Source organism: Erythranthe guttata, chromosome 5 (assembly GCF_056151865.1).
Source record: "Erythranthe guttata isolate IM_541 chromosome 5, IM_541, whole genome shotgun sequence".
In the NCBI taxonomy this organism is placed as follows: Eukaryota; Viridiplantae; Streptophyta; class Magnoliopsida; order Lamiales; family Phrymaceae; genus Erythranthe; species Erythranthe guttata.
Window position 1 is genome coordinate 18655612 of NC_142537.1, and position 24443 is coordinate 18680054.

The 24443-nt window shown below is 37.2% G+C and overlaps 4 protein-coding genes across 7 annotated transcripts; 3 read left to right on the forward strand and 1 right to left on the reverse strand.

The window, feature by feature from the left end:
- Positions 1 to 15: 15 nt before the first annotated feature.
- On the reverse strand, positions 16 to 6032 carry LOC105967132 (uncharacterized). The gene is made up of 14 exons (XM_088818187.1): positions 5939 to 6032; positions 5745 to 5904; positions 4000 to 4174; positions 3560 to 3643; positions 2950 to 3191; positions 2597 to 2840; positions 2404 to 2483; positions 2098 to 2182; positions 1736 to 1867; positions 1543 to 1656; positions 1286 to 1336; positions 1043 to 1127; positions 521 to 571; positions 16 to 425 (listed from the first exon to the last, which is right to left on the reverse strand). Exons 2-14 carry the CDS (start codon positions 5885 to 5887, stop codon positions 331 to 333), a joined length of 1581 nt encoding a protein of 526 aa, XP_088674313.1. The 5' UTR covers positions 5888 to 5904; positions 5939 to 6032; the 3' UTR covers positions 16 to 330.
- A 1282-nt stretch (positions 6033 to 7314) lies between these two features.
- Positions 7315 to 9434, forward strand: LOC105967241 (RNA-binding protein 2). The gene is made up of 8 exons (XM_088818188.1): positions 7315 to 7387; positions 7427 to 7586; positions 7908 to 8029; positions 8121 to 8415; positions 8626 to 8687; positions 8857 to 8938; positions 9094 to 9212; positions 9287 to 9434. Exons 2-7 carry the CDS (start codon positions 7520 to 7522, stop codon positions 9177 to 9179), a joined length of 714 nt encoding a protein of 237 aa, XP_088674314.1. The 5' UTR covers positions 7315 to 7387; positions 7427 to 7519; the 3' UTR covers positions 9180 to 9212; positions 9287 to 9434.
- Positions 9435 to 12609: 3175 nt separating this feature from the next.
- Positions 12610 to 16167, forward strand: LOC105967036 (U-box domain-containing protein 52). 4 transcript variants are annotated; one of them, XM_088818189.1, is made up of 7 exons: positions 12610 to 13085; positions 13230 to 13377; positions 13507 to 13628; positions 13715 to 13897; positions 13965 to 14319; positions 14432 to 14830; positions 15275 to 16167. In XM_088818189.1, the coding sequence occupies exons 1-7, from the start codon at positions 12922 to 12924 to the stop codon at positions 15998 to 16000; spliced, it is 2097 nt and encodes a 698-aa protein (XP_088674315.1). In that variant the 5' UTR covers positions 12610 to 12921; the 3' UTR covers positions 16001 to 16167. The 4 variants fall into 4 exon arrangements, with proteins under 4 accessions (XP_088674315.1, XP_088674316.1, XP_088674318.1 ...); XM_088818190.1 differs by having other exon boundaries at positions 12610 to 13081; positions 13283 to 13377; XM_088818192.1 differs by having other exon boundaries at positions 12614 to 13085; positions 13283 to 13377.
- A 1482-nt stretch (positions 16168 to 17649) lies between these two features.
- LOC105967218 (conserved oligomeric Golgi complex subunit 8) lies at positions 17650 to 21895 on the forward strand. The gene is made up of 12 exons (XM_012991816.2): positions 17650 to 18039; positions 18133 to 18285; positions 18672 to 18820; positions 18913 to 18990; positions 19089 to 19182; positions 19273 to 19347; positions 19459 to 19755; positions 20394 to 20461; positions 20551 to 20605; positions 20711 to 20849; positions 21149 to 21333; positions 21421 to 21895. Exons 1-12 carry the CDS (start codon positions 17899 to 17901, stop codon positions 21718 to 21720), a joined length of 1734 nt encoding a protein of 577 aa, XP_012847270.2. The 5' UTR covers positions 17650 to 17898; the 3' UTR covers positions 21721 to 21895.
- The last annotated feature ends 2548 nt before the right edge of the window (positions 21896 to 24443 follow it).

The window sequence follows — 24443 nt, forward strand, 5'->3', positions numbered from 1 at the left end:
ATAATTAATCATTAGTTAAAGATGACGAAAACCAATTGAAATTGAAATCGTTGGGAGTATCTAATTACCAGAAACTGCCACAAGAGAAAGCCAAGTTATGTTGCAAACCTGGGCAGCCGGGTAAGACAATCTCACACAACCTAGTCTAGTTTTTCTATTACACACACTGTACATTTTAATGATGGTTCAGCTGAATATAATACTTAAAGGCAGCCATCGAGAATCTTTATTGCAAATAAATACCGACTGACTGAATAAGGGCGAAAAACCTACAAATATACAGGCATATACGCCACCATTCTTCAACAGCATCTCCGAATTACCCAGGTATTAAGGAGACATTATTACATCATCCATTGATGTCATCATTTGTACATCTGTTTCGTCTGCAGTTCTGTTTCTCATCTGATTTCCCATGGAATCACCTAGCATACAAATTTTATATTATATTAGTTGACAAAGCAACAACGTAAATAACCCAGACTTCCGTTTTTTTTTTTTTTGAACTTTTATGCCTTACCAAATATTGAGTCAATTGAAGGTCGGCTAGGCGATGAACTCCTCGTAGGATCTGCATTGTTGCAAATTGCTACATTAAACTCAGGGAATGGTTATGAAGTGCTACATTCACCATTAACGGCAACATTTACATAGTGAACTGTTTTTGTTCGAGAATCAATGACTGAAGAAACATGATAGTGAATTGTTTCAGAATTTAGATAAATGGATAAGCAAAGAACTTCATCAACAAATCCTACTGCAACTATTAAACCAAGATGTTCCAATTATTACATGCAGTTAATCTGGTTTAATATCTATCCACCGTCAAATAGGTTGTTCTAAGGTCAGGATTCATCAAACTGACTGTATTTTACTTTAAGCACGCAGCTTCTTTAGGATATTTGATGTGATGTGCCGTATTATGACGCTAACTGCAAATTTAGCAGTGTTTCTAAAAGCAAAATACATATATATGTCGGAGGAGAGAGGCTTGGGTAGGAAAATAGTGTCACATTACTAGAATGTAAAGCAAATTCATTACCTGATTTATTGCGCAGTGCCTTGATAGCATCAAAGTTCTTGTATGTATAGCCCACAAAACTCAAATCTTTAGGAGTTAAAAGCAGCTGTTTGATGCAACACGAGGACTATGTTATTACCTCGTTCACCATATTCATTAAACATATGAGAACTAAAAATGAAAAACATTCAATCTCCCGACGACGAGCATTTAGGGGAACTTGTAACGTATATAACTTGAAATTATGTAGAGGTGAAGAAAAACCTTTCGTGAGGGTCCTGAGCTAGACCTTGACTGTGGTGGTGGAGGATTCAACTGTTCAACAAATGATATAATTTCATTAGTAAGGCTTATTCAGAGAAGCAACACTAAAAAAGAACACAGAGTGACACTTAGCATATAAATACGAGACATTAGAAGATGAAAATCATGCATGAACGCAGGCACAAGTGCAATGAGAATGATTCCTAGTGGGATTTTGCTTGGATTCACATAATAAAAGTAGAGAAATCAGAGCGTACTTCATCAAACTTCATAAAGTTCTGGGTATCCAGCTCCCCGTTAACCTCTGGTTTGAAAGCCGCTTCCATTTCATACAGTTTATCCCATTCAACATCGACGAACCAAGGATGGACCTGTACATATTCATATATAAATGGAAGAGAAGAAGAGAAGAGTACACCGAAGTCGAAACTCATTTTAGCCAAATCATACCTTTATCTGATCTGCTCCTCCGGTTCCCAGTCTGTTTTCCACATCACAGAGCAATCTACAGATGAGATCTTTTGCCTCGGAGCTGAGTTTACTATCTACAGGAAATCTCAGGTGATTACGCCAGTGAACAATCTGTCAATCGTTAGTAAACTTTATCAGAAGACAATTGCTTCAATGGTGAATCTGCAGCTAAATAAGGAAAGCAGGGGGCTTACTCCACTGTAACATTTCCACTGACCGAATGATGAATTAAGTCATAGACATAGATTACACTCACTATATGGCCAGTATTTGTTCGAAGCAAAAGAAATTGAACTGGAAGAAGAAGAAAAAATACGGTATACTATATCCAAAGCATGTACCTTTCTGCAAGTGGTCATAGGATCGTCAGAGTAAAATGGAGGGTACCCAACAAGCATTTCATACATGATTGCGCCCAGTGACCACCTGCATTCATACACAGTAATGAAGGAGGCAAGCAATATACAATTTAGAACAATATCCATTTCATTTGGCCCTCCAAGTAATGCAGTACAGAAAATGCAGCTATTCCGACTATAATAGATTAACTGCATATTTTCCAATAAGTAGTGGCAAGTTCACACGTGAATGGCGAAATATAAAATGTACTCTGGGTTTGGGAAGGGGTGGTTAGGAATTGAACTGACCAGTCACACTCCATGCCATATCCCTTCTTTAACAGCACTTCAGGAGCAATATAGTCGGGCGTACCCACAGTTGAAAACGCCTAAAATCATAGAAGTAAAAATGGAATTCATGCAAATAGTAAAGCAATTTATCAATGCCCAATATTTATTCAGTGGTAATTGGAAGAAAAAAAACCGATGCATGATCTCTCACCAGCTTTCTCCTATTCATTTGCCAGTGCTGAAGTTGTTCAAGAGGACTTCTCCAGCTGCTACTATTTGCAGCATCAGGAAACCGGCTATCAACATCCATTGGTTCCCTTATATTTTCATCATCCATTGCCTCGTTTTCGTTTACTGTAGATAAAGTCCTACAATCTAGTGGTTTGCAAAGACCAAAATCTGAGAGCTTCATGTGACCATTCTTATCGAGGAGAAGGTTATCAGGTTTGATATCCCTAAAAGGAAAAAAAGAATGAGGTGAAGTTGATAGGATAAGCAACCTCTTTTCTGCATGAAAATTTGGAATCAAATGCAAGATTTTTTCAAATGGTAGATCATACACACCTATGAATATAATTATGTTTGTGAATTGACTCAATTGCGAGCACGCTTTGAGCAATGTAAAACTTGGCCATTTTTTCAGAAAGTGTGTCTTCTCTCATTAGCAGTGTCATCATGTCACCACCGGGGAGATATTCCATGATGAGATATAAATACTCGGTGTCTTGAAAAGAGTAGTACAGTTTAACTATACAGTGGCAGGCAACTTCTGCCAATAGGTTCCTCTCTGCTCTCACATGTTCCACCTATGGATCAGAACATTTTGTTAGATGTAAAGAGCTGCTTAATCCCAATCACTTCGCAAAAATACTGGGTGTAGATGCATCAGATTTCATACATAAAAGCAGTAAAAATCGAGATCAACAGGATCATTAAATTCTGCAATTTATAAGCATCCTAGTAATATTCATGAGAACCATAAATTTCACGAACACTAAGCTTGTGATATGACAGTAAAAGAGATGAATGCATGAACTATTAAAAGGAGTTTCATCATTCATGGGCCGTACATGCGACATGCTTAGACTGGATAAATTTTAACTGCCTAGCTTCAGGTTCTGATAACTTTTTATAAGGGATTAGACGATTAGTATTCCTTGTTTGATATGCTTACCTGTCCTCTTGAAAGCATTTCAGATTTCTTCAACTTCTTCATGGCATAAATATGCCCTGATTTTTTCTCCCGGCATAACCGGACCTGAAGCGTTAAATTTATTCAGTCAAGATAAAGCAGTGTATATAAACCAAATATTGATGAAATTTTCCATTTATGAGAGTAACTGCATTTATTGGGGGTGGGGAATCTGAAATAATTCATGCAAGGACTTGTTACATTACAATCATTTTCATACTACAAATTGGCACGAAAAACTGCATTTGTATTATTGAGAGTCTAAAATTAATCGAAGGCAGGCTTGTCTTGACACGTGTGTGTGTGTGTGTGTGTGTGTGTGTGTGTCTATATATATATATATATATATATATATATATATATATATATATATATATATATATATATATATATATATATATATGCAATTACGCGCAACTGACCTCCCCAAAGGCTCCACGCCCGATGATGGCAAGAAGCTCAAAATCATCTACACAGATCTTGTTTCTTCTCAGTCTCATAAATTCCGTCTCCTCTCGTTCTAAATCTTTGATTAGATTTACCTGCTCCTCTTTGGGCACATCTGAAGACGCCAACTTTCTTTCTAGTACCCACCGCCTGGATTGAAGTTTAATAAGAGTTTAGATAAAAAAAATCTTTAACATTAACAAACAATCTAAACTCGCGGTGTAAGCGTTTAACCAAATACATCGTTATGAAGTTGATTTTACGTTACTAAGTTACGCGCGTCTCATTATAACCGATACACTTTCATCTACTGTTATAGTGTGTTAGGTTAGTTATACAGTTAGCTGGGAACAAAATTAATGAAAGATGAGAGAACTTGTAAAAACGAGTAACAAAGACACGATTTGTTAGCGGAAAACATCAGAAAAGGTCAGCTGGCGGACTAGACAGGTGGCAGCTCACCATTGGATAAATGAGGAAAAACGGTTAGAAGTCGAACGAGAAGAGTTAGTTAGCAATATTAGCTATAAATAGAGATATGAGCTGTAATCGAGATTCATTCCAGATATTTTATTTCCTTTTCTCACAACACAGGAGCACGTCGCTATCGATTCTTCCCCGCCGTTCTACATCGTCGAGCTGAGTTAGGGTTCCGGCGAGTGCAGTGACAGAGAGAGGTAAGTGAGGGCTTGGGGTTTTAACGTCTACCAAGCCCACTCAATTTATATTACTTCATCCATTATACACCTAATTTTAGTTGAAACCTATGAAAATACTTTAAATTTTTTTTTAACACAAATACACCAAATTTTAGACAACGCGGTCACAACGTAATCGATTAGGGCTTTTAGGGATTTTTTAGCTTTTCAGATTTAGCATTCTCTAATCTCTTTCACATAACAAATTTAAGGGTACACATACGAAATCCCCAGAGTACAAACTTATTTTATATTTTTTTTTTTGAAGATATTTTCCTTTCCAATTACTTGCATTAATTTTATAATCGTAAAGTTAATGCTACGTAAACGATATATGACATGCAGTTGCTAAAGTAAATGCTCAGTGACGCAACATTTTCCGGGTAAAATTCAAACAGATCCAAATCATAGTCGACATCGTCTATCACTGCGTTGTGTGGCCGGAATAAACAGTAACAAATGACACCCTTGATCTCCTCAAGAACACTTCCACTGTTCTCTTCATCACCATGTTTTCTATCACTAGGTTTATGATTTCTGGTTTATTTCAAGCCATGAGTTCTATTACGAACCCTAGACTTTTGAGATATATTTACATCAATTCATAACACACGATGAATTGAGAATCTTAATCATCAAATATTTCCGATTGGCAATTAATCCGCTTCAGAAATTGAGTTGAGTTGCACTCAGATATCACCGAGAAGGAAATTCTTCCAATTATGACAGTATTAAATATTAATCACAAAAACCACGCAAATTTACCACAGCTAACAACTCAACTGTTGGCGATCAACCAAAATCAAAATTGACTACCAAAACCTAAAACCCAGTGAATATACTAAACAAAAACCATCGGAAACACTACATCGGGCAATAGATCTTGCAAACCACGCAGTTAATCGTCACTCGAGCTAATTAATTCGGGAATAATAAACAGCATTTCCAAGTTTTTTAAGAAAAAAGTTGCAGATTAATACAAAAAACATGGCTCTCGTTTATACATCTGCATAGGCACATACCTTTCTTTCCTTTCCTGTATGCTTTTCATCTGATTTTTGTAGTGATTCTCGATGAACTGCTTCGCAGCGGCAACCTTTTCCATCGTTAAACTTGAACCTAGAACTTCTTCTTCGCCGCCGTTGTTATTGCTGTCTTCCTCCATTCTTTCGTCTGCAACTGCTCTCTCTCTCTCTCTCTCTCTCTCTCTCTCTCTCTCTCTCTCTCTCTCTCTGTCTCTCACTCTCTATCTCTCTTAGACTGCTCTCTCTCTCTCTCTCTCTCTCTCTCTCTCTCTCTCTCTCTCTCTCTCTCTCTCTCTATATATATATATATATCTCTATCTCCGTCTGCTTTCTCTCTCTAGATTTCCGCTAAATTTCCGTTTCGGTCTGAGTAAAATGTCAGTACGTATTTATACGTTTAATTTATATGTAAGTGGTTGCTTTGTGGTGTGTGTAGTGTGTGTAATTTATGTCCCGCATAATCCCGTTGGCGTCCGGCGTCGTTTTCTGCATCAGCGCATCTTGGGCCCGGATCCACTACTTCACATTCTTTTTGAGCTCCCTGGTCAACTATTTTTAATTATATATAATATACTAATATTTTGTATGTTTTCTTTTTTTCCTGGATATTTCTATTTCACCTATTTATTTTTTAGTTCAATAATTATTATTTTTATATAGAAATACATTCACGGGGCACACATAGTCTTTACACTAGTCATGTACAAAATTTGTATTGTATTATTTTTTCGGTTTTACTTGAAATTATAATTAAAAAAAGTTCACCGTTCTTAATTAACTGTCTGCTTTTTAGCTTTGCACAAGTATTGAGAGAGTCAATACATGTGTCTTGATTTTAGGAAAAATATATTAAAGATACCAAAATGACCTTAATCATTTAATGATGTGATAAATGATAATTAATACTTTAAATTGAATTAATAAGATGAAAATAGAAAACAAAATACAGTACTAAGAATTTAAAGTAACAAATAGTATAAAGAAAAAAAAATACTTTAAAAAACGAGACATTTATTATGAAATATTGAAACTCTATATAAAAGTTATCTTGAACTTTATCAAATTAATTAATGAAGATTTTGACTTTTTTTATTACATAATAAATACAATATGCAGTTTTCAAAAAGTAAGGATAACTTTAGTAGAATTAATAAGACTATATTATTATAATACCTATTATATTTGTAAAATATATATCTCTAAAATTTTAAAATGATAAAGAAGTTCGCAAATACAATGTGAAAAAAAAAAACATTTCAATTTGTCAATAGTGTTTGTGTTGCATGAGAGCTAAATTATTTAAACTTTTATTTGAATACATTTGTATTAGAAAGTACAAATGTGGCAAGGTACAACCAATTTCTTTATATTGAAAAGTACAAGTTAATAGAAGAGAGAGTACACGAAGATTGGTTGTAGGGAATAAAAACCAGCTCACAAGGTTCGGATCCGGTGCAAACGACACTTCTGCCCTAAACTGGATCTCACTTGCCAGCTGGCAGATCATTTTCTTTTTAATAATTTTTTGTTTTGTAGGCTTTAACTTTTCATTAATTAATTGCATTATATTAACAATTAAAAGATTAAAATATTATATGAAGTGCACCTGTGACCTGTGCAGTGTGCACAGATTAAAATATTTTTAATTAAACCATTTCATAAACGTTCTCTGTTTTTCCTTTTGGGTTGCAGACGAAATCATTAAACCCTAAATAGAGGAAGAAGAAGAATTGAATTGATTATTCCACCAATTCATAAATTCATCCATTTCAATGGGGGATCCTTACTGGAGATACGGCGCCGCTGCCTCCGCCGCTCCTTCGTCGTCCTCCGGCAGAGGTTCGTCTGCGTTCCTTAATAGTGTACCCGGAAATTTTACTACGTCTTGTTTTTTTTCAGTTATTAATTAGCTTAGATTCAGTAGTTTATTCACATGAAGATATGTGAATTTCAGTAATTTTATTTATTTACGAAGAGGAGAAGAGCATTGTTATGTAGAACAAAGGCAAAACCCAGAGAAATTATATATTTTTTTTTCCTGTAGAAAAGGAGAATTATGACAATTGGAGCAATTGAATGCAGTTTTGCCTTATGTCTCAATCTATTATAATTGATTTTTATTCGTCTCGTTTTTGTAGTAATATTGTTCGTATGCAACAGGAAGCATACCGCAGGCGAGCTTTCCAGGATATTTGTCGACCGAAGCGTCAACATTGACCAACTATAACCCTTACAGCTCCATCGATTTGCGGGCTCCTCCCTTGGATTTTCTACAAAAAGATGTATGTATTATCACGTATCGATCTTCCAGACATCTCTGTAGTTAATTAATTATACAAATCATAAAACGATGGCCGTTTTTTTGGTATTTAGATCGTACCATCACGCGGTGGGGCATATCGTGTAGATGACATTCATTCCGAACCAGGTGTCAGTGGATTGATTGGTGGATCTAGCTTTAGGGATTATCCGTCTTCTTTCGACGATCCGAATTTGTTAGTTCGCCAAAGAGATGTTGTTTCAGGCACTAGTTCCGGCGTACCTGATGTGAGTTACGGAAGACCTAATTCAATGTTGAGGACCGACGGCCCACCCGTTTCGGCTGGAGAGTCGAATGTTTTGTTTGTTGATGGTCTTCCAACCGACTCTACTAGACGAGAAATCGGACGTATCCTTGCTAGTTTAGTTACCTTCATGCAATTTCTTGATTTTTGTGGGATATATATTTATTAAAGAGGATGTTATTCATCTATATAAATTAAAAACAGAGTTAACTAATTGATACTTGATTAAATCGGAAAGGTGTAAAGATCTCATTCTGTGTCTTCGGCTCGCAGCAAATGTAAATTCGCAGGAGTATTCCTTGACTTTCTAATAGATCTTTTTCGGCCATTTATTGGGTTTAGGGAACTTAGAGTTGTTCATAAGGAGCCGAGACGTGTAAGTTTTTACTTGGTTCTTTAGTTATGCTGCCATCAGAATGAGTTTCGTTTTACGTTACATCGTATTAAAAGTTAACCTGTTTCTGGTATTGTGGCCATCAGAATGAGTTCGTTTTTTTTTGTTGCTTTTTTTCTTTATTGGCTCAACCGAAAATTCTCTTACACAGCGTGGAGACAAGGCCATGGTTCTGTGCTTCGTCGAGTTCACCGACGCAAAGTGTGCTGTTACTGCAATGGAAGCCCTTCAAGGTTGGATCTTCATCTCCCCGTCTAATGTTCTATAATACATGCCTTGGATTATTTAATGGGATTTTTTAATCATTTAATATAATCTATTGGATCTTCATCTCCCCGTCTAAGCATTTTTTTTTTAGTCTCGTGTTGATTTTAGTGTGCACATGCAGGTTACAAGTTCGATGACAGAAAACCAGAATCCCCTCTCCTTAGGATCCACTTTGCACATTTCCCTTTTCGCCTTCCAACTGATTGAGACAACCGACGAACTCAGGTGTCTGCTGTAATGGTGAGACAAAGCCCCTATGTGCTAACAAGTATTATCTATTTTTGCAATGATAAAAATGCAAATTTGTTTTTTAGGTAAAGAAAAGCCGATTCCGATATCGAAAGTATACGGTGTGGGGGTAGTTGTACACTTGGTTATTAAGGTGAGGAAGTTAAAGTATGGTTTGGAATTGTATATGTTGTCTATGCATGCTATATAATGGACCAATTCAAAGTTAAGAAATTGAGAGCAATATACAAATTCCAAGCAAATAAGCAATAAAATAAAATAAAATAAATATCAAATTTCTATTGCAATCTTAAAATACATTACTTTGGTTAGCAACAACAATGGAAAAAATAATAAAAATAAATTATTTAAACCACCTAGCCATTTCTAACTGCCGTAAGAACTACACTACCACTTGTATATAGTTTCTCTGTATGACTATGATTTCAGCTACAACACACAATCCTCTCCATGTACATAAAATCTACTAACACCACAAAGAATTGTACAACAGTCCAATATTTTCTTCAAACGCTCTACGATAGAAACGAGGTACCGGCATGATTATGATGCAATAAGTTATGCGCGATCGTATCCCTTGCCTTCATAGCATTCGCGGACCTCAACCCAATCTCTGGAACCATCTCGTCATCCACGACCTCAAACCTAACAGCATCCTCCACATCGTCTCCCCTCATCTCGCATATATTATGCAACACGCAACAAGCACCGAGCACAACGGGCAAGTCTTGAAGCTTCACCTCGGTCCTTTTCTGCAGACAACCCCACCTCGATTTCAACCTCTCGAACGCACCCCTCGCGCAATTCCGTACCTCCCCGATCTTCTCGTTGAATGCGTGTTGCGTCCAGGTCAGATGCTGGTGCGTATAAGGCACCAGCACCCAGTCTGTCAACGGGTATCCGGATCCGCCAACGATCCAGGCCCCGTTGTAGAAGCCCGCATTGGCTCGTTGGAAAAGGGTCGATTTCTCCAAGACTTGGTCGTCTGGCATCGAACCGGGGTAGCCTATGCATACATCGGTGAAGACCCCGTTTGGATCAACCACCCCTTGAACGGTTATCGAATACGAAGTCTTTTGGTTTCTATCCGTGTGTCGCTTGTTGAAATAAGCCGCCACGCTATTTTTCGGGGCGATTATTGGTATGTGGGTCGTATACATTGATCCGACTATGTTGGGTATACCGGAAATCGATTCGAATTTGTCCTTTACTCGACTCAATTGTTCTTCGTCGGGCCATTTTAGGTATTTCGGCATTAAAACAGTTTTTATCGCGGAGCAAACTTCGAGGACGAGCTTATGGCATGTGGATATGCCTAATCCGAATTTCTTGGAAACGAGGCGGAGCGGCTCGCCGGTGGCTAGCCGCCACAGGCAGACGGCGACTCGTTGTCTGACGGGGACCGCATCTCTCAGCATAGTGTTTTCTTTAGCAACAACAGAGCTCAATTCGTTGCATATGAAATCAAATGTGTCTTTCCCCATTCTGAACGCCTTTTTGAAATCCTCATCCGGAAAATTAGGGCTTTGGCATTGGTCCCACCAATCTCTAGACCTGTTTTTCACCCAGAGCCGTCGCTGTGTCCCGGCTCCAGCGGCGGCTGCCGGAGAGTTGTCAGGCACGGCGGAATTTTTGTCGTCGGAGAATGAATCGGCGGCCACGGACATTGCGGCGGCGGCGGCGGCGGCGAAGGAATTCGCCTTTGACTTTCTCCGGCGGGCAGCTTCGGCGTGTTCTGAATCTCTGTGGAAATCCTGAAGCTCGGAGTAGTAATCAATCATCACGCGTTTTTTCCTGGTGTCGATTTCTTCGAATCGGAGGATTTCTTCCTGATTGGCTCTCTCCTCCTCTTCGAGATCGATTTTCTCTTGGTCCTCGAGCAAAACCAGACAAGTTACGATCTCGTTCACCCCCATTTTAACGGTCGCTTGTTTTCCGTCAACTTCCGTAACGCCGTCGCTCGTGTTCTCTTCTCTCCGTCTTCTCTTCCTCTGTTTGCTTTCGCTCATCTTCTTCTTCTACAAATCGTGTGTTGAAAACGAAAACGAAAACGAAAGCTTCGTATAAAAAAAGTTTTGAGCTGATTGGTTGAATGCGTGTGAACGCAAATGTGAAAGCATGAAAATTGTCTAACTTTACAAAATCGGGGTTTTCAAAACTGGGCTCAGCTTTACGTATATATATAGATACAGATAAGAGAGAGAGAGAGAGATGGTAGAGAGAGAAACAGAAGGTTTTGTTAAAGACGGTGATGAAAGAGTTGAGAATTAGACTACGCGTTTTGTATATGTATATGTATATGTATATATGTTTTGTCTTTTTCATATATTTTTTAATTTGATTTTGTTTTTCTCTATTTGAAAAAAAATAATATTACGATTTGTTTTTTGATTTTGTAGTGATATAAAAATTAAAAATTAATTTGAGCTTAGCTAGTCAAATCATGATGGATTTTGATAATTGTTTAATTAATGCTTATTGTCTGGTTTGGTTGGTGTGATTATTATATCAGAAATTATAACCTTATTTGATGTTTGATTATACTAATTAACTTTTTTTGATTCATTTGCAATTGTGGAAAAATAGATGAGTTTTAATTTGATTATTGAGATATTGTTTATTTGATTATACACGTAACCAAGTCTTTAAGCACCAAAAAATTGATGAAAAAATATAGGGTAAATTACACACACCCCCCTGAGGTAAGCTTAAATAACTGTAAGGTCCCTGTGGTATTGATAATTACACTTAGCCCCCTGAAACGTAGTCAGAAACTCTAACGGGATAATGAATTGGATATGTTATTCCGATAGGGTTCTAACGGACTATTGGTTTCAGAAAGTGGTGAAGACAACAAAGAGCTATGGGGTAACATGGCTCCCCGAACATTCCCGAACATTTCTTAAATCACCCATAGCTCTTTGTTGTCTCCACCACTTTCTGAAACCAATAGTCCGTTAGAACCCTATCGGAATAACGTATCCAATTCATTATCCCATTAGAGTTTCTGACTACGTTTCAGGGGGCTGAGTGTAATTATCGATACCACAGGGACCTTACAGTTATTTAAGCTTACCTCAGGGGGGTGTGTGTAATTTACCCAAAAATATAAGTTGAAGTGTAAAGTCCACACTCAACTAGGGGGTCCTAATTAATTTGAATTATAATATTTTTTTTTTACAAATTCACTTTGTTTAAACAGAAGGGGTGACGTAATTTACCCATTATATTAATTACGATTATTACATTAAATTTGTTTCTATTTATTAGCTAGTCGGAACTATTATTAGTGGATGAATCAACACCATACAGAAAAAAAAAATTAAAAAAAAAAAAGAGTGGCTAGATTTGGAGAAAGGTAAAAATAGTAAAAACATGTATTATACTTGCACATAGGTATAACAACAAGGAAATATCTAGTTCGGATGAAATTAAGGTTGTCCCTTTAATTTCATTTTTGTTTTTTTTTTTTCATGACAAAATTTTATTTGCAAAGAAGGTGGTGATCGATCATTGCGGTGGCGATCACGGTGGCGATGGCGGCGGTCATGGTGTTGCACTACTAGCGGCGGCAATCATCATCAACCCCCATTGTACCCACCCACCACCACCTTCCGCACGTTGTCGTTTCGTCAAAACAATATAAATAGACAACGTATATATACATACATATAGATACAAAAAAAAAAAAAACAAAAAAATGGCACCCCATATTCATCACGACGGCAACCCAACGGTTGTGGCCGTTGACAAAGACAAGCACAGCTCCTCCGCCGTTCGATGGGCCGTCGAACATCTTCTTGTCACCAACACAACTCTCATTCTTGTCCACGTCAAGACCAAACACATGCATAATCATCGTAGGTACCCTTTCTTTTTCCATATATCCATTTTTCTATCTAATATAAATTTATATATATAAATTTTGATCATGCAAGAATATATAAAAAATAAAAATAAAAATACATCCAATCCCATTTGATTTCCCTTTTTTGTCAATCATCACAGAATAAGAAGAAGATTCATGAATAATTTTATGTTCTCATGCCGTGTAAATGCAGACGGATCGAGCGCTGCGGGCCCAGCCCCCGAGGCTAACGATGATTCAATCGACGAAATCTTCACACATTTTCGCGCCTTTTGTGCTCGTAAAAGGGTAATTAATCCATTAACTCTCTCTCTCTCTCTCTCTCTCTCGAGCTATCTCTCTCTCTCTAGAGATCTCTTCATTTGATTCACTCACTGGTTAAATAATAAATTAATTTACAATATGTTTAATTTGCAGATAGTAATGCAAGTTGTAATACTAGAAGGCGCAGACGTGCATAGCACGCTTTTAGACTACATTAACAGCCACTGTATCACCAATGTAGTTCTTGGTGCATCTTCAAGAACTCTTATGACAAGGTTACACACACACACACACACACACACACACAAATAGTTTGCATTTTATTTATGTATATATTTATTTAATTTGGACAAGCACGCAGGAAATTTTGGACACATGATGTACCGACAATAATAAACAAAGCCGCACCCGATTTTTGCACCGTTTACGTAATTTCGAAAGGCAAGACACAATCTATACGACCGGCGGCACGACAAATTTCAGCCAGTTCGACTCCTCCTCGAGTTCCGTCTCCACTTCAGTCACCTGATCATCCATCTCTCAGGTAATTCATTAATTAATATTCAAGAACTAATTAATTTAATTAAAATAAATATATATAATTATGACAGAGGAAATCCAGCAAAGGGGCATAGATTAAGTGGTAGTTCTGAGATGATAAAGCATGAGAATTCAAATCTAAGTGATAATGGTTCAATGGACTACTATCAATCTTCACTTGTTAGTGATGGTGGTTACGAGACCTCGAATAAGTGGTCGAAAAATTCGTCGTACGATTGGACCGACGTCTCGAGTAGAGACTCGAGGTTTTCGTCGAGTTCGAGCTCAATGGACACTGATTTAACCGAGTCGGAAATCAGCTTCGGATCAACGGCAAACGTCACAAAATCGAACAATTCTGACAATAATAATAGCGTCACGCGACAAGTAGCCAATAATCACATGGCGAACTCGTCGTCTAATTCAGTAAGTGTATATATATACAGTGAAACCTCTATAAATTAATACAGTCAGGACTAACAGAAAAATTCTATTAATTCAGCGAAATATTAAATTATTGAACTACTAATTAATTCAGGGAAAAGATGGATTGGAGCAGGCGAAGATGGCAGAGGAGGCGGCGCTTGCTCTAGTAGAAATCGAGAGAGCGAAATGCAGGGCAGCCATTGAAGCAGCAGAGAAAGCTCAGAAACTTGCGGTGAAAGAAACGCAGAGAAGGAAGCATGCAGAGCTTAAAGCCAGAAGAGAGACTATAGAAAAGATTCAAGCCCTCGATAACTTGTCGAAAAACGACATTCGTTATCGAAAATACACTTTCGAGGAGATTGAAGTAGCCACTAATAAATTCTCGAGGTCCATGAAAATCGGAGAAGGGGGTTACGGCCCCGTTTTTAAAGGAAAACTCGATCACACGAGGGTAGCCATTAAAGTTCTTAGGGCTGATGCTGCACAAGGGAGAAAACAGTTCCAACAAGAGGTATATTTTATACTCCCTTGTTTTTAACATTATTTCTCATTTCGAATTCTGATTGTTTGGATTTCGATTTTCCATTCGGTTTTAATTTCTGAAAATATCTACGACGAAAATTTCGATTTTCCGGAAAATTTCGCTTATAATATCAAAATTGTGTTCTATATTTTAGATGATTAAATAAAATGGAAATACCGATTCCGATATGAAAGTTTTTGATTTTGGAACAAGTTTTTACTTTTCAATTTCCGATTTTTCAAACGGAATCGGAATTAGTTTTTCACTTCTGAAAAAATTGAAGTTTTATCCGAAAGTGCTAATTCCTATCTAATTCGTCCGATTCCCACCTCTAGATAACACCGTACCGAACAAGAAAATTTCTCCAAAAACGACACTTAATTCAAAACAAAATTAAAGAATAAACACATTTTCGAATTTATATATGTGAAGGTTGAAGTCCTAAGTTTCATGAGACATCCAAACATGGTCCTACTAATGGGTGCATGCCCCGAGTACGGTTGCCTAGTCTACGAGTACATGAACAACGGTAGCTTAGAGGATCGCCTCTACCGAAAGGGGAACACACCCCCCATACCGTGGGGCCTACGTTTCAAAATCGCCGCCGACATAGCGACGGGCCTACTCTTCCTCCACCAAGCGAAGCCCGAGCCCTTAGTCCACCGTGACCTCAAGCCCGCAAACATATTACTAGACCGCCACTACACATGCAAGATCAGCGACGTGGGCCTGGCCCGCCTGGTCCCACCGTCGGTCGCCGACAGCGTCACGCAGTACCACATGACGTCAGCGGCCGGGACTTTTTGCTACATAGACCCCGAGTATCAACAAACGGGCAAATTGGGGACGAAGTCGGATATTTACTCTCTAGGGGTAATGCTGCTTCAGATAATTACGGCTAGGCCGCCGATGGGGCTGACTCATCAAGTCGAGAAGGCGATGGAGAAGGGGCAGTTTGGGGATTTGCTCGATCCGACGGTGTCGGATTGGCCGGTCGACGAGGCGTTTGGGTACGCGAAGCTGGCGCTTCAGTGTGCCGAGTTGAGGAAGAAAGATAGGCCTGATCTTGCCAAGGTTATATTGCCTGAGCTTAGTAGGCTAAAAGAACTTGGAATGGAGTATGTGTTGAACCATAAGAATAACTCTTCATTGAATTAATCAATTGGAAATCTGTAAATTGGAAAAAAAATGAAAAAAAAAAAATTTATGTTCAATTTTAGGTATATATGTATGTGGGGGTTGTTGCTAGTGATATATGATGGTTTAATTTGTTGTGTAATCATTTTGATAGAATATGAAGCAAGTATTTTAATTTGTGAGTAAAACTGTATATATTCATGCTATTTTCTGCAGTCTCTACCCATATTTCAATTGACAATTTATATATATAATCAATTATATAAGTTGCACTGAGTAAACTTATGCACTCCCGTAAAATAACTTGCAAATTATACGAGTGACGTAAATCACAATAGGCTAACCAAGCTTGACCTAGTGAGTAGTGACTGTTGGCTAGTGGATTCGAACTTTGGTCAAATAAGACTAGATCAGTTGCTCCAACCGTTAAGCCATAGTTTAGGAGAGTGAAGAACAATGGTGCTTATAATAAAGGTTGATTCTTGATTGTGTTGAGAGAAAAGCACTTAAAAAAAGTTGGGGAATTGATTGTGGGTGGAGAAAAGGACAATGAAAAGCTGGAAATGGATTGTGGCTGGAGAAAAGCACAACACAATATAACTTTTTTTAATGTAATAATTAAAATGAATTTGTAATAAGTTTTCCTTAAAACATGCATGCATGCATAGGGATTTTAATGTTGTTTATCCAAATTAAATAGAATATATTCAAACTATTGAAGCATATATAAAAGACATGATTCTAGATTCTAGGTGTCTCTATATATAAAATCCATATATAGTACTCTTCAATATTAATGAACCACAAGAAAACATATTCAAGAATTCTTGCATTGCATTATTAATGGCAATAAAATGTACACTACTACTTTTTATGTTCATCTTATTATTCATTACTACTAATTCACAATCTCAAGAAGGCCAAAGCGGCGGCGGCGTTCCGCCGGCAGATTTGCTATGCATTAGCGACTGCGAGACGTGCCCCGTCATTTGCTCTCCTCCACCATCGCCGCCGTCACCAGCTACTCCAAAATCTTCCCCCCCACCGCTGCCGCCACCAGTACACCACCAGTCGCCGCCGCAACCATACTACATTGATCTTCCCTCACCGTTGGCGCCGTCTTCATCGCCACCAGAAGCCAAATCTCCACCTCCTCCACCGTCGTATATTTCGTGGGGCGGCGGCGCCGGTGCTCCTCCACCACCTCCATCGGTTTATGTGTATAATCCGGGCACGACGGTGCCACCGGTGATGGGGCAGCAGAATTACTCTTACCCTTACTATTATTTCTATACTTCGGAAGCTTCTTGTTATGTTCGGCCACTTCGTTGGGGCTTTATTCTTTTGTTTTTGTTCATTTTGCACCCAACTTTTGTATGAATTTAATTAGGTCATCTTTTTTCTCAATGTATTTAGATTAACTAATGATTAATGAAAAAATTTCATCTAAAAAAATAAGGGCAAATACCATTATTTATTCTTCGATCCTGAACTGTGTAGCACGGACGCGGAAACAACGATACGGGGAAACGACATGTTCAATAAACTGGGATACTAGAACTTAGGAGAAACGAGTAAATATTAAAAGTATAGGGGTATATATATAAATATGCTATATAAACATATACAAAATTTTCTATACATATAATTTTTTTAATATATTTCCATACAAATATATTCAAAATAAATATTCTTATCAACTATGAATTGGCAATTAATCATTATTATTCTCACATATGTTTCTAATTTTTCAGAAATTGCAAAATTGTTCATAAGGTTTATCACAATTGCAAATTTCCTCCCTAAAACTTTACGAATATCATATAGATCCAAAAGAGAAAATCTCATTTTAACTAGACAAAAACCCACTGCAACAGATCTCTATAGTAAACACCGATCCAACTCTGATGCTCTAAGAAATGACGGCAATGGCGTCGCCACGAGCTCCGGCGAATGACGACTATACGACGGCGATGTTGAATCTTCTCCCGCTCGCCTCCGCCGCCCAGCAGCCATATGTCTCCGAACTTCTCTCGTTCACTCTCGATCGCCTCCATAAGGTTTTGCACAATCTTAATTTGCTAATTACACCTCCAGGCTTTGCAATTTGAATAATATTTATTAAATTTTATTTTTTGTTTCTGATACCTAAGGAACCGGAATTGTTGAGAGTGGATGCGGAGAGAATACGGCGGCAGATGCAGGAGGTGGCGGTGGGCAATTACCGTGCTTTCATTGCGGCGGCGGATGCATTGCTCGAGATCCGGGAGGAGGTTTCTTCTATCGACAAACATCTCGAGTCTCTGGTATTTTCCTTTGTGAATTGTTGATTTTGATTTGAAATTTGAAGGTTCTAAATTGAGTAATAAAAGTCATTTTGGGCATCTTCAATAATGCTGGTTCTGAAACATGCGAAATCATGGTAGAAAAAACTGAATTGTATTTGTGAATTTGAATGTTCATTCTGTTCGTTTATGAAGCAAAAGGATTAATCGGAGCTTGTTTTAATATTTATACCTCCTATGAATTTAGAGGGGTGTTTGAGTTTAGAAACTCTAGATAGTGTTGGAGTTGGACACATGAATGCTGGTATAAGTTTACTGCCTTTTGTTTCTGCGTCGTGCTCGTATTATCAATGCGAGCACAATGACAAACTGATGGAGATTACCTACATACTTTTCCTCTTCTGCAGATAGCTGAAATTCCAAAGCTAACGTCTGGTTGCACTGAATTTGTCGATTCGGCAGAACATACTCTGGAGAAAAGGAAGATGAATCAAACATTACTGGCAAATCATAGTACTTTGCTTGATTTGCTTGAAATCCCTCAGCTCATGGACACGTATATCCCCAATCTTATGGTGAACTTGTAATTTTATCTTTGATATTCTCGATGTTACCTGTTAACTATAGTTAATTTTTGGTTTGATACAGATGCGTAAGGAACGGAAATTTTGACGAAGCACTTGATTTAGAAGCATTTGTAGCAAAACTTACTACAATGCACCCAAAGTGAGTTCCTTCTGTAAGCAGCACAAGTTTGTTCCATTTGTCCAGCTAATTGAAGCATTTATTTGAGGCACTATTTCTTATTTTCTCTATCAAAAAAGAATTCCCTTGATTCAGGCTCTAGCTGCAGAAGTTCGGCAGACCACTCAGTCTCTTCTTTATCAGCTTCTCCAGAAACTTCGATCTAACATTCAGGTACCATGTTTTATACTTTTACTTTAAATGAAGCATGTATAGTTCCGAGCAAATAGAATTCAGATGTGAATTATTTTTAATTTCTGGCAGTTGCCCGAGTGCCTTCGAATCATTGGGTATTTACGCCGAATAGGAGTTTTCACCGAGTATGAAATGCGACTACAGGTAATATGATCAACGTTTACGTTATCTGTGTGTTATGGTCCTTGGTCAAGGGTTATTTTTACTTTTCTATGATTGTTAGTTTCTGATCAAGGATCCTTTTCCATTCATCAGTTTTTGAGATGCCGCGAAGCCTGGCTTACTGGAATACTGGATGATTTAGACCAGAGAAATCCCTATGAATATTTGAAACGGATGGTAAATTGTTACAGAATGCATCTTTTTGATGTTGTTAACCAGTACCGAGCCATATTTGCTGATGACACATCAGGAAATGAAGAAAATTATGATGGAGGCCTTCTATTTGACTGGGCCATGCATCATATTACCTCGCACTTGAAGACCCTTAAAATCATGCTTCCTAAGATAACCGAAGGTGGATCTTTGTCAAACATTCTGGATCAATGCATGGTAAGATTTTGTTATTGTTCTTTGTCACTAGTGTTGCTCCTTTCTATTGCCTCTCCACCCCCAACCCAAATGTCGGCCCAAACAAAAGTAGATAAATATAGCGTATAATCATAAAGAAATTAAGAAAAGCAAAAATGTTAAACATCAAAGCTAGGCTATGTATTTCCCTATCATCATTTGTGAAAAGTTCTTCGTGAAGATAATATACAGCATACGCATACAGTAGTCGTTTGTTGCTTATCCTATGGTTGGAAGCAGATGAATGCTTGATGATCATTGATATTGTAGGATCTGTAGGAACTTGGATCCCTGTTAACACCATTCTGTTGTCAGAACAAGAACCCAATTCAAAAATTTGAAAGTTGTTCCACTCATTGGAAAATATACCAACTAAAATCAATTTGGATTACTAAAATCAATTTCGAAAAGAAATATAAAGAAAGAATGGGGGAAAAGAAAGTCAGGAAAGGAACTATAATTTTACCATTCCTTGTACACATATGTCTTCTGACACTGAACAAGATACCTCTGCATTAGAAGTTGCTCATTTGGTTCAAAGCTTCATGTCAGTAGTTTTGTATGAAAAAATGACGTGTGTACTGTTTTATACGATTTTTTTCCTCATCTGTATTCTACAGTATTGTGCTATGGGCCTTGGTTGGGTTGGTCTGGATTTCCGAGGACTGCTTCCCCCTCTTTTTCAAGAGTAAATATACATTCATCCCCTTTTGTTCCTTTACATACTTTGGCTGGCATTAGTAAACCTCTCATCTGGATATTTTCATTTCACAACAGAGCAGTGCTTAGTTTGTTTTCCAAGAATATGAGTACAGCTGTTGAAAATTTCCAGGTATAATTTCCATTACATAATAGTGGCTGGCATAGCATGTTTACAATTTGGATTACTATAATCTTTCCACGACGGACAGTATGTCAAATGTTTTAATTAATCCAGATAGTGTTGGATTCTCATCGGTGGGTCCCGTTGCCAGCAGTTGGCTTCCCTGCTACTAGTTTGGGTGAAGAAAGTACCGATGATGTTTCGCCTCCTTCAAATCTTATGGAGCATCCACCCCTTGCTGTTTTTATCAATGGTAAAGCTGAAAGTTCATTTCACTTGTTCGCAGTGTTTAACTTAGATTGTTCCTAAGGTTCTGATTGAATCAAGTAAAAACAATTTCCTCGTCTAATCGGAGGGTAAAATGAAAATATTTATTCCATCCAAAGCAAACACATTTTCCTAAAAAAAGTTTTTCTTGGATTTTCATATTTATGTTTTTCTTTCAAACCCCATTATATTTATCCCAGTCACAATCTAAAAGTATTTCCGTTTAATTTGGTAAAGTCGACAATAATTTAGTGTTTGTTTAATTTTCATCTTCGGTCATGGCAGGTGTATCTGCAGCAATGAACGAATTACGCCCTTGTGCTCCATTAAGTTTGAAGCATGTTCTTGCTCAGGAATTAGTCAAGAGTTTACAGGCGGTTTCCGATTCTCTACTAAGATACAGTACAACTAGGATTCTCAAAGACAGCGAATCCATCCTTTTCACTAAACTCTGCCAAGCATTCATTGAGGTAAAAAAAAACTTCGATCAAAAAACTGTTTTAAGAGTTTTTCGTTAGCTTCAGATAATAATTTGCACCTTTATTCATATTCTGCAGACTGTTTTTCCACATTGTGCTACGTTCTTTGGTCGTTGTTACCTTGGTGGAGCTGCTCTTATCTCAGATGCGAAAAACTTATTTGTTGGAATCGACAGATTATTAGCAAAACAAGCACCAAAAACTATTCATTATGCTGGAGCCAATAAAACATCAGAGAATGGGGTTCATCATACTATTGTACAAACTGCAAGCGCTAGCCTTGGCGAAAAAGAACAAAATTATACGAGCCCACAAAAGGCAAATCCAGCTGTAAATGAAGAAATTCAAGAATCAACAATATTACAAAACGATTTGTGATCATTCCTTTTTTTTTTTTTTGGTCCGCTTCTATTGTATCGGTTGAAGTTTAGTTATGGCCTCATAGATGTTACATCGAGTTAATTACAATGGATATCATATCATTGTAGATTCATACACATTAAAATGTCTGCAAAATTTACGGAGGAGTAGAATAAAATACATCGTTGTAAAAGATAGGTGGTGCTTTGGCTGCGACGACATTTATCTTCCAACTAACTGAGTATATATGTATTATATATAACTTGTATACTGTTACAAAGATTTGTGTGTAATAGATCACACTGCATGCGTAAAATGAAACCCGTCCTTCCGTTTACATCTAAATACGCAAATTATATACATATCACAACAAATTACTTAATGTGTCATAACTCTGAAGATCAATTCAAGATGAGAACTCCCTTGATTCATTCTATGGATCCCTGCCTGGAGATATATACCTAAGCAATTACCTGAAATTCAAAACTGCAGTTGAAATCTTTCGATATCATAATTCTGTGATCGAAACCTAAATCATTAGACTCAACACACACACACACACACACACACACACACACACACACACACACACACACACACACACACACACACACACGTATATTAACTAGCGTGATTCATCAACCTTTCGTAATAATTTTCATTGATGAGAAATCATAATCCAACTTCGAAAATGGATGATACTATTAATAAACTTTATCGAGTAGTTGGAGGGAGAGGAGTGATAGGTTAAGTGCTCCAAGTCAGAAAAACACCCCAAATAATATGTAAGAATTTAACAAACCATCTCTATTCATATGCAACCTTAAATAAATCGTATCGGTTGCATGTGGTTCCATGATTCATAAATAAATATAATATGAAAAAAGTATATAAACAAATATATGCAGCATAGATTAAAGATTGACAAGAAAGGATTATATGACCTAATGATACTAGATAAATGAAACTTGAAACCCTAATTAATTAATTACAAAAAAAATTCCTTTGCAACGTCTTATTAGCTCCGATTAGTAGTTGATCCCTGTAATATCCATTGAAATACATATACAACAAAAAATAAAAACCTTAGTACATAAATTAAAAAAAGGAAACATTTGATTCAGATTAAAAACTAATATATATATTGGAGAGAGATTGATTTTCTTTTCTATAAGAAACAATTCAATGAAAACCACATAGACAAATTAAAGACAACACTCAAAACCAAGAAATACAATTGCATAAGAGCCACCTAGTCAAAGACAATCATATCACTTAGCCAAAGACAATGTATACTCAAACGAGAGAGAGAGAGAGAGAGAGAGAGAGAGAGAGAGAGAGAGAGAGAGAGAGAGAGAGACTATGTAACATCAACAATTTTTTGTGCACTAAAAGTGGAGGAAGACTTGTATAAAGCATAGAGACAGAATCAAGTGGCATTTGTTGAACCCCTCGTGGTGTTTCGATAAACCGATCAAAATGACAAATAGTGAATACACCATACATATATACATACATATAAATATATGGCCTTAGAAAGGAAATTCAACACTTTTCAAGAAAAATAAGAACAAAACCTCTAGATTTTCTTATAAATTTAAATGGATATATGTAGGAAAATTAGAATCATAACCTTCCACAAGGCCTCTATCACAACATGACCTAAATAGAAGATCAGCTTATAAAAGAGTCAAATTTGGGAGCTTTTATTTCAGTTTTGCCACAATAACCTCTAGATCTAAAATTACTTATTAAAAAAAACCCTAGATCTAAAATCATTCCCATCTCTCAAGAAACCCTAAAATCAAGTGATGAACCCTAAAACCATGTTATTTCACTAAAAATAACATAAAGTTTAAGGGGATTCACAAAAAAACAGCAGATCAGAAGATCTATTTGTGTGTGTGTGTGTGTGTGTGTGTGAGAGAGAGAGAGAGAGAGAGAGTGGCGGGGTGACAGAGAGAGGGTGAGCACGCATAGCTTCAAGCATGGTGAGAAATCAAAGATTCATGCAAGAAAACACCATGTGTGCTCACTCTCTTCTGTCACCTCCCTTACCCCTTTTAATAATAATATCCATCCAAACAAACACTATCACTTTCCCATATCACTGGACAACATACACAAACACACCTCTCATCTCTCTCTCTCTCTCTATATATATATATATATACATAAAGAACAGAAAGAAAGAAGGGTGTGTTTTCTTTTTTGGTGATGAACAGAAAGAACCCTAATTTGGGAAAGAAACCCTAAAATAAAGAGAGAGAGAGAGTAGAGTATAGTGGGGGAACTGTTCCATAAGAAAAGGAGTACTGCTTTTGATTTGATGTGTGGAAGAAGTGATGGTGGTATTGTCTCTTTATATAGCAATTCTAAAAGGGTTTTTAACGGTGGAAGAATAGATGTGGTTTTATCTTTTTATGGGCCTGCCCCCACACACTCTCTCTCTCCCTCTCTCTCTCACTTATTTTATTTCCAAACTCTCCTCAAACATCTCTCTCTCTTCTCTCTCTCACACTTATTTTATTTTCAAACTCTCCTCAAACATCTCACTCTCTCTCTCTCTCTCTTTCTTTCTTTCTCTCACACACACACACTAACACACACATTTTGTGTGTGTTATCTTCTTCCAAGACTATGCAAAACCGAAAAGTTTTTTTTCTTTTTTAAACAGGAAAAATTCAAGTACACCTACCGATGCATTATATTTTCTTGTAATTCTAAATCTTTTTAACGGC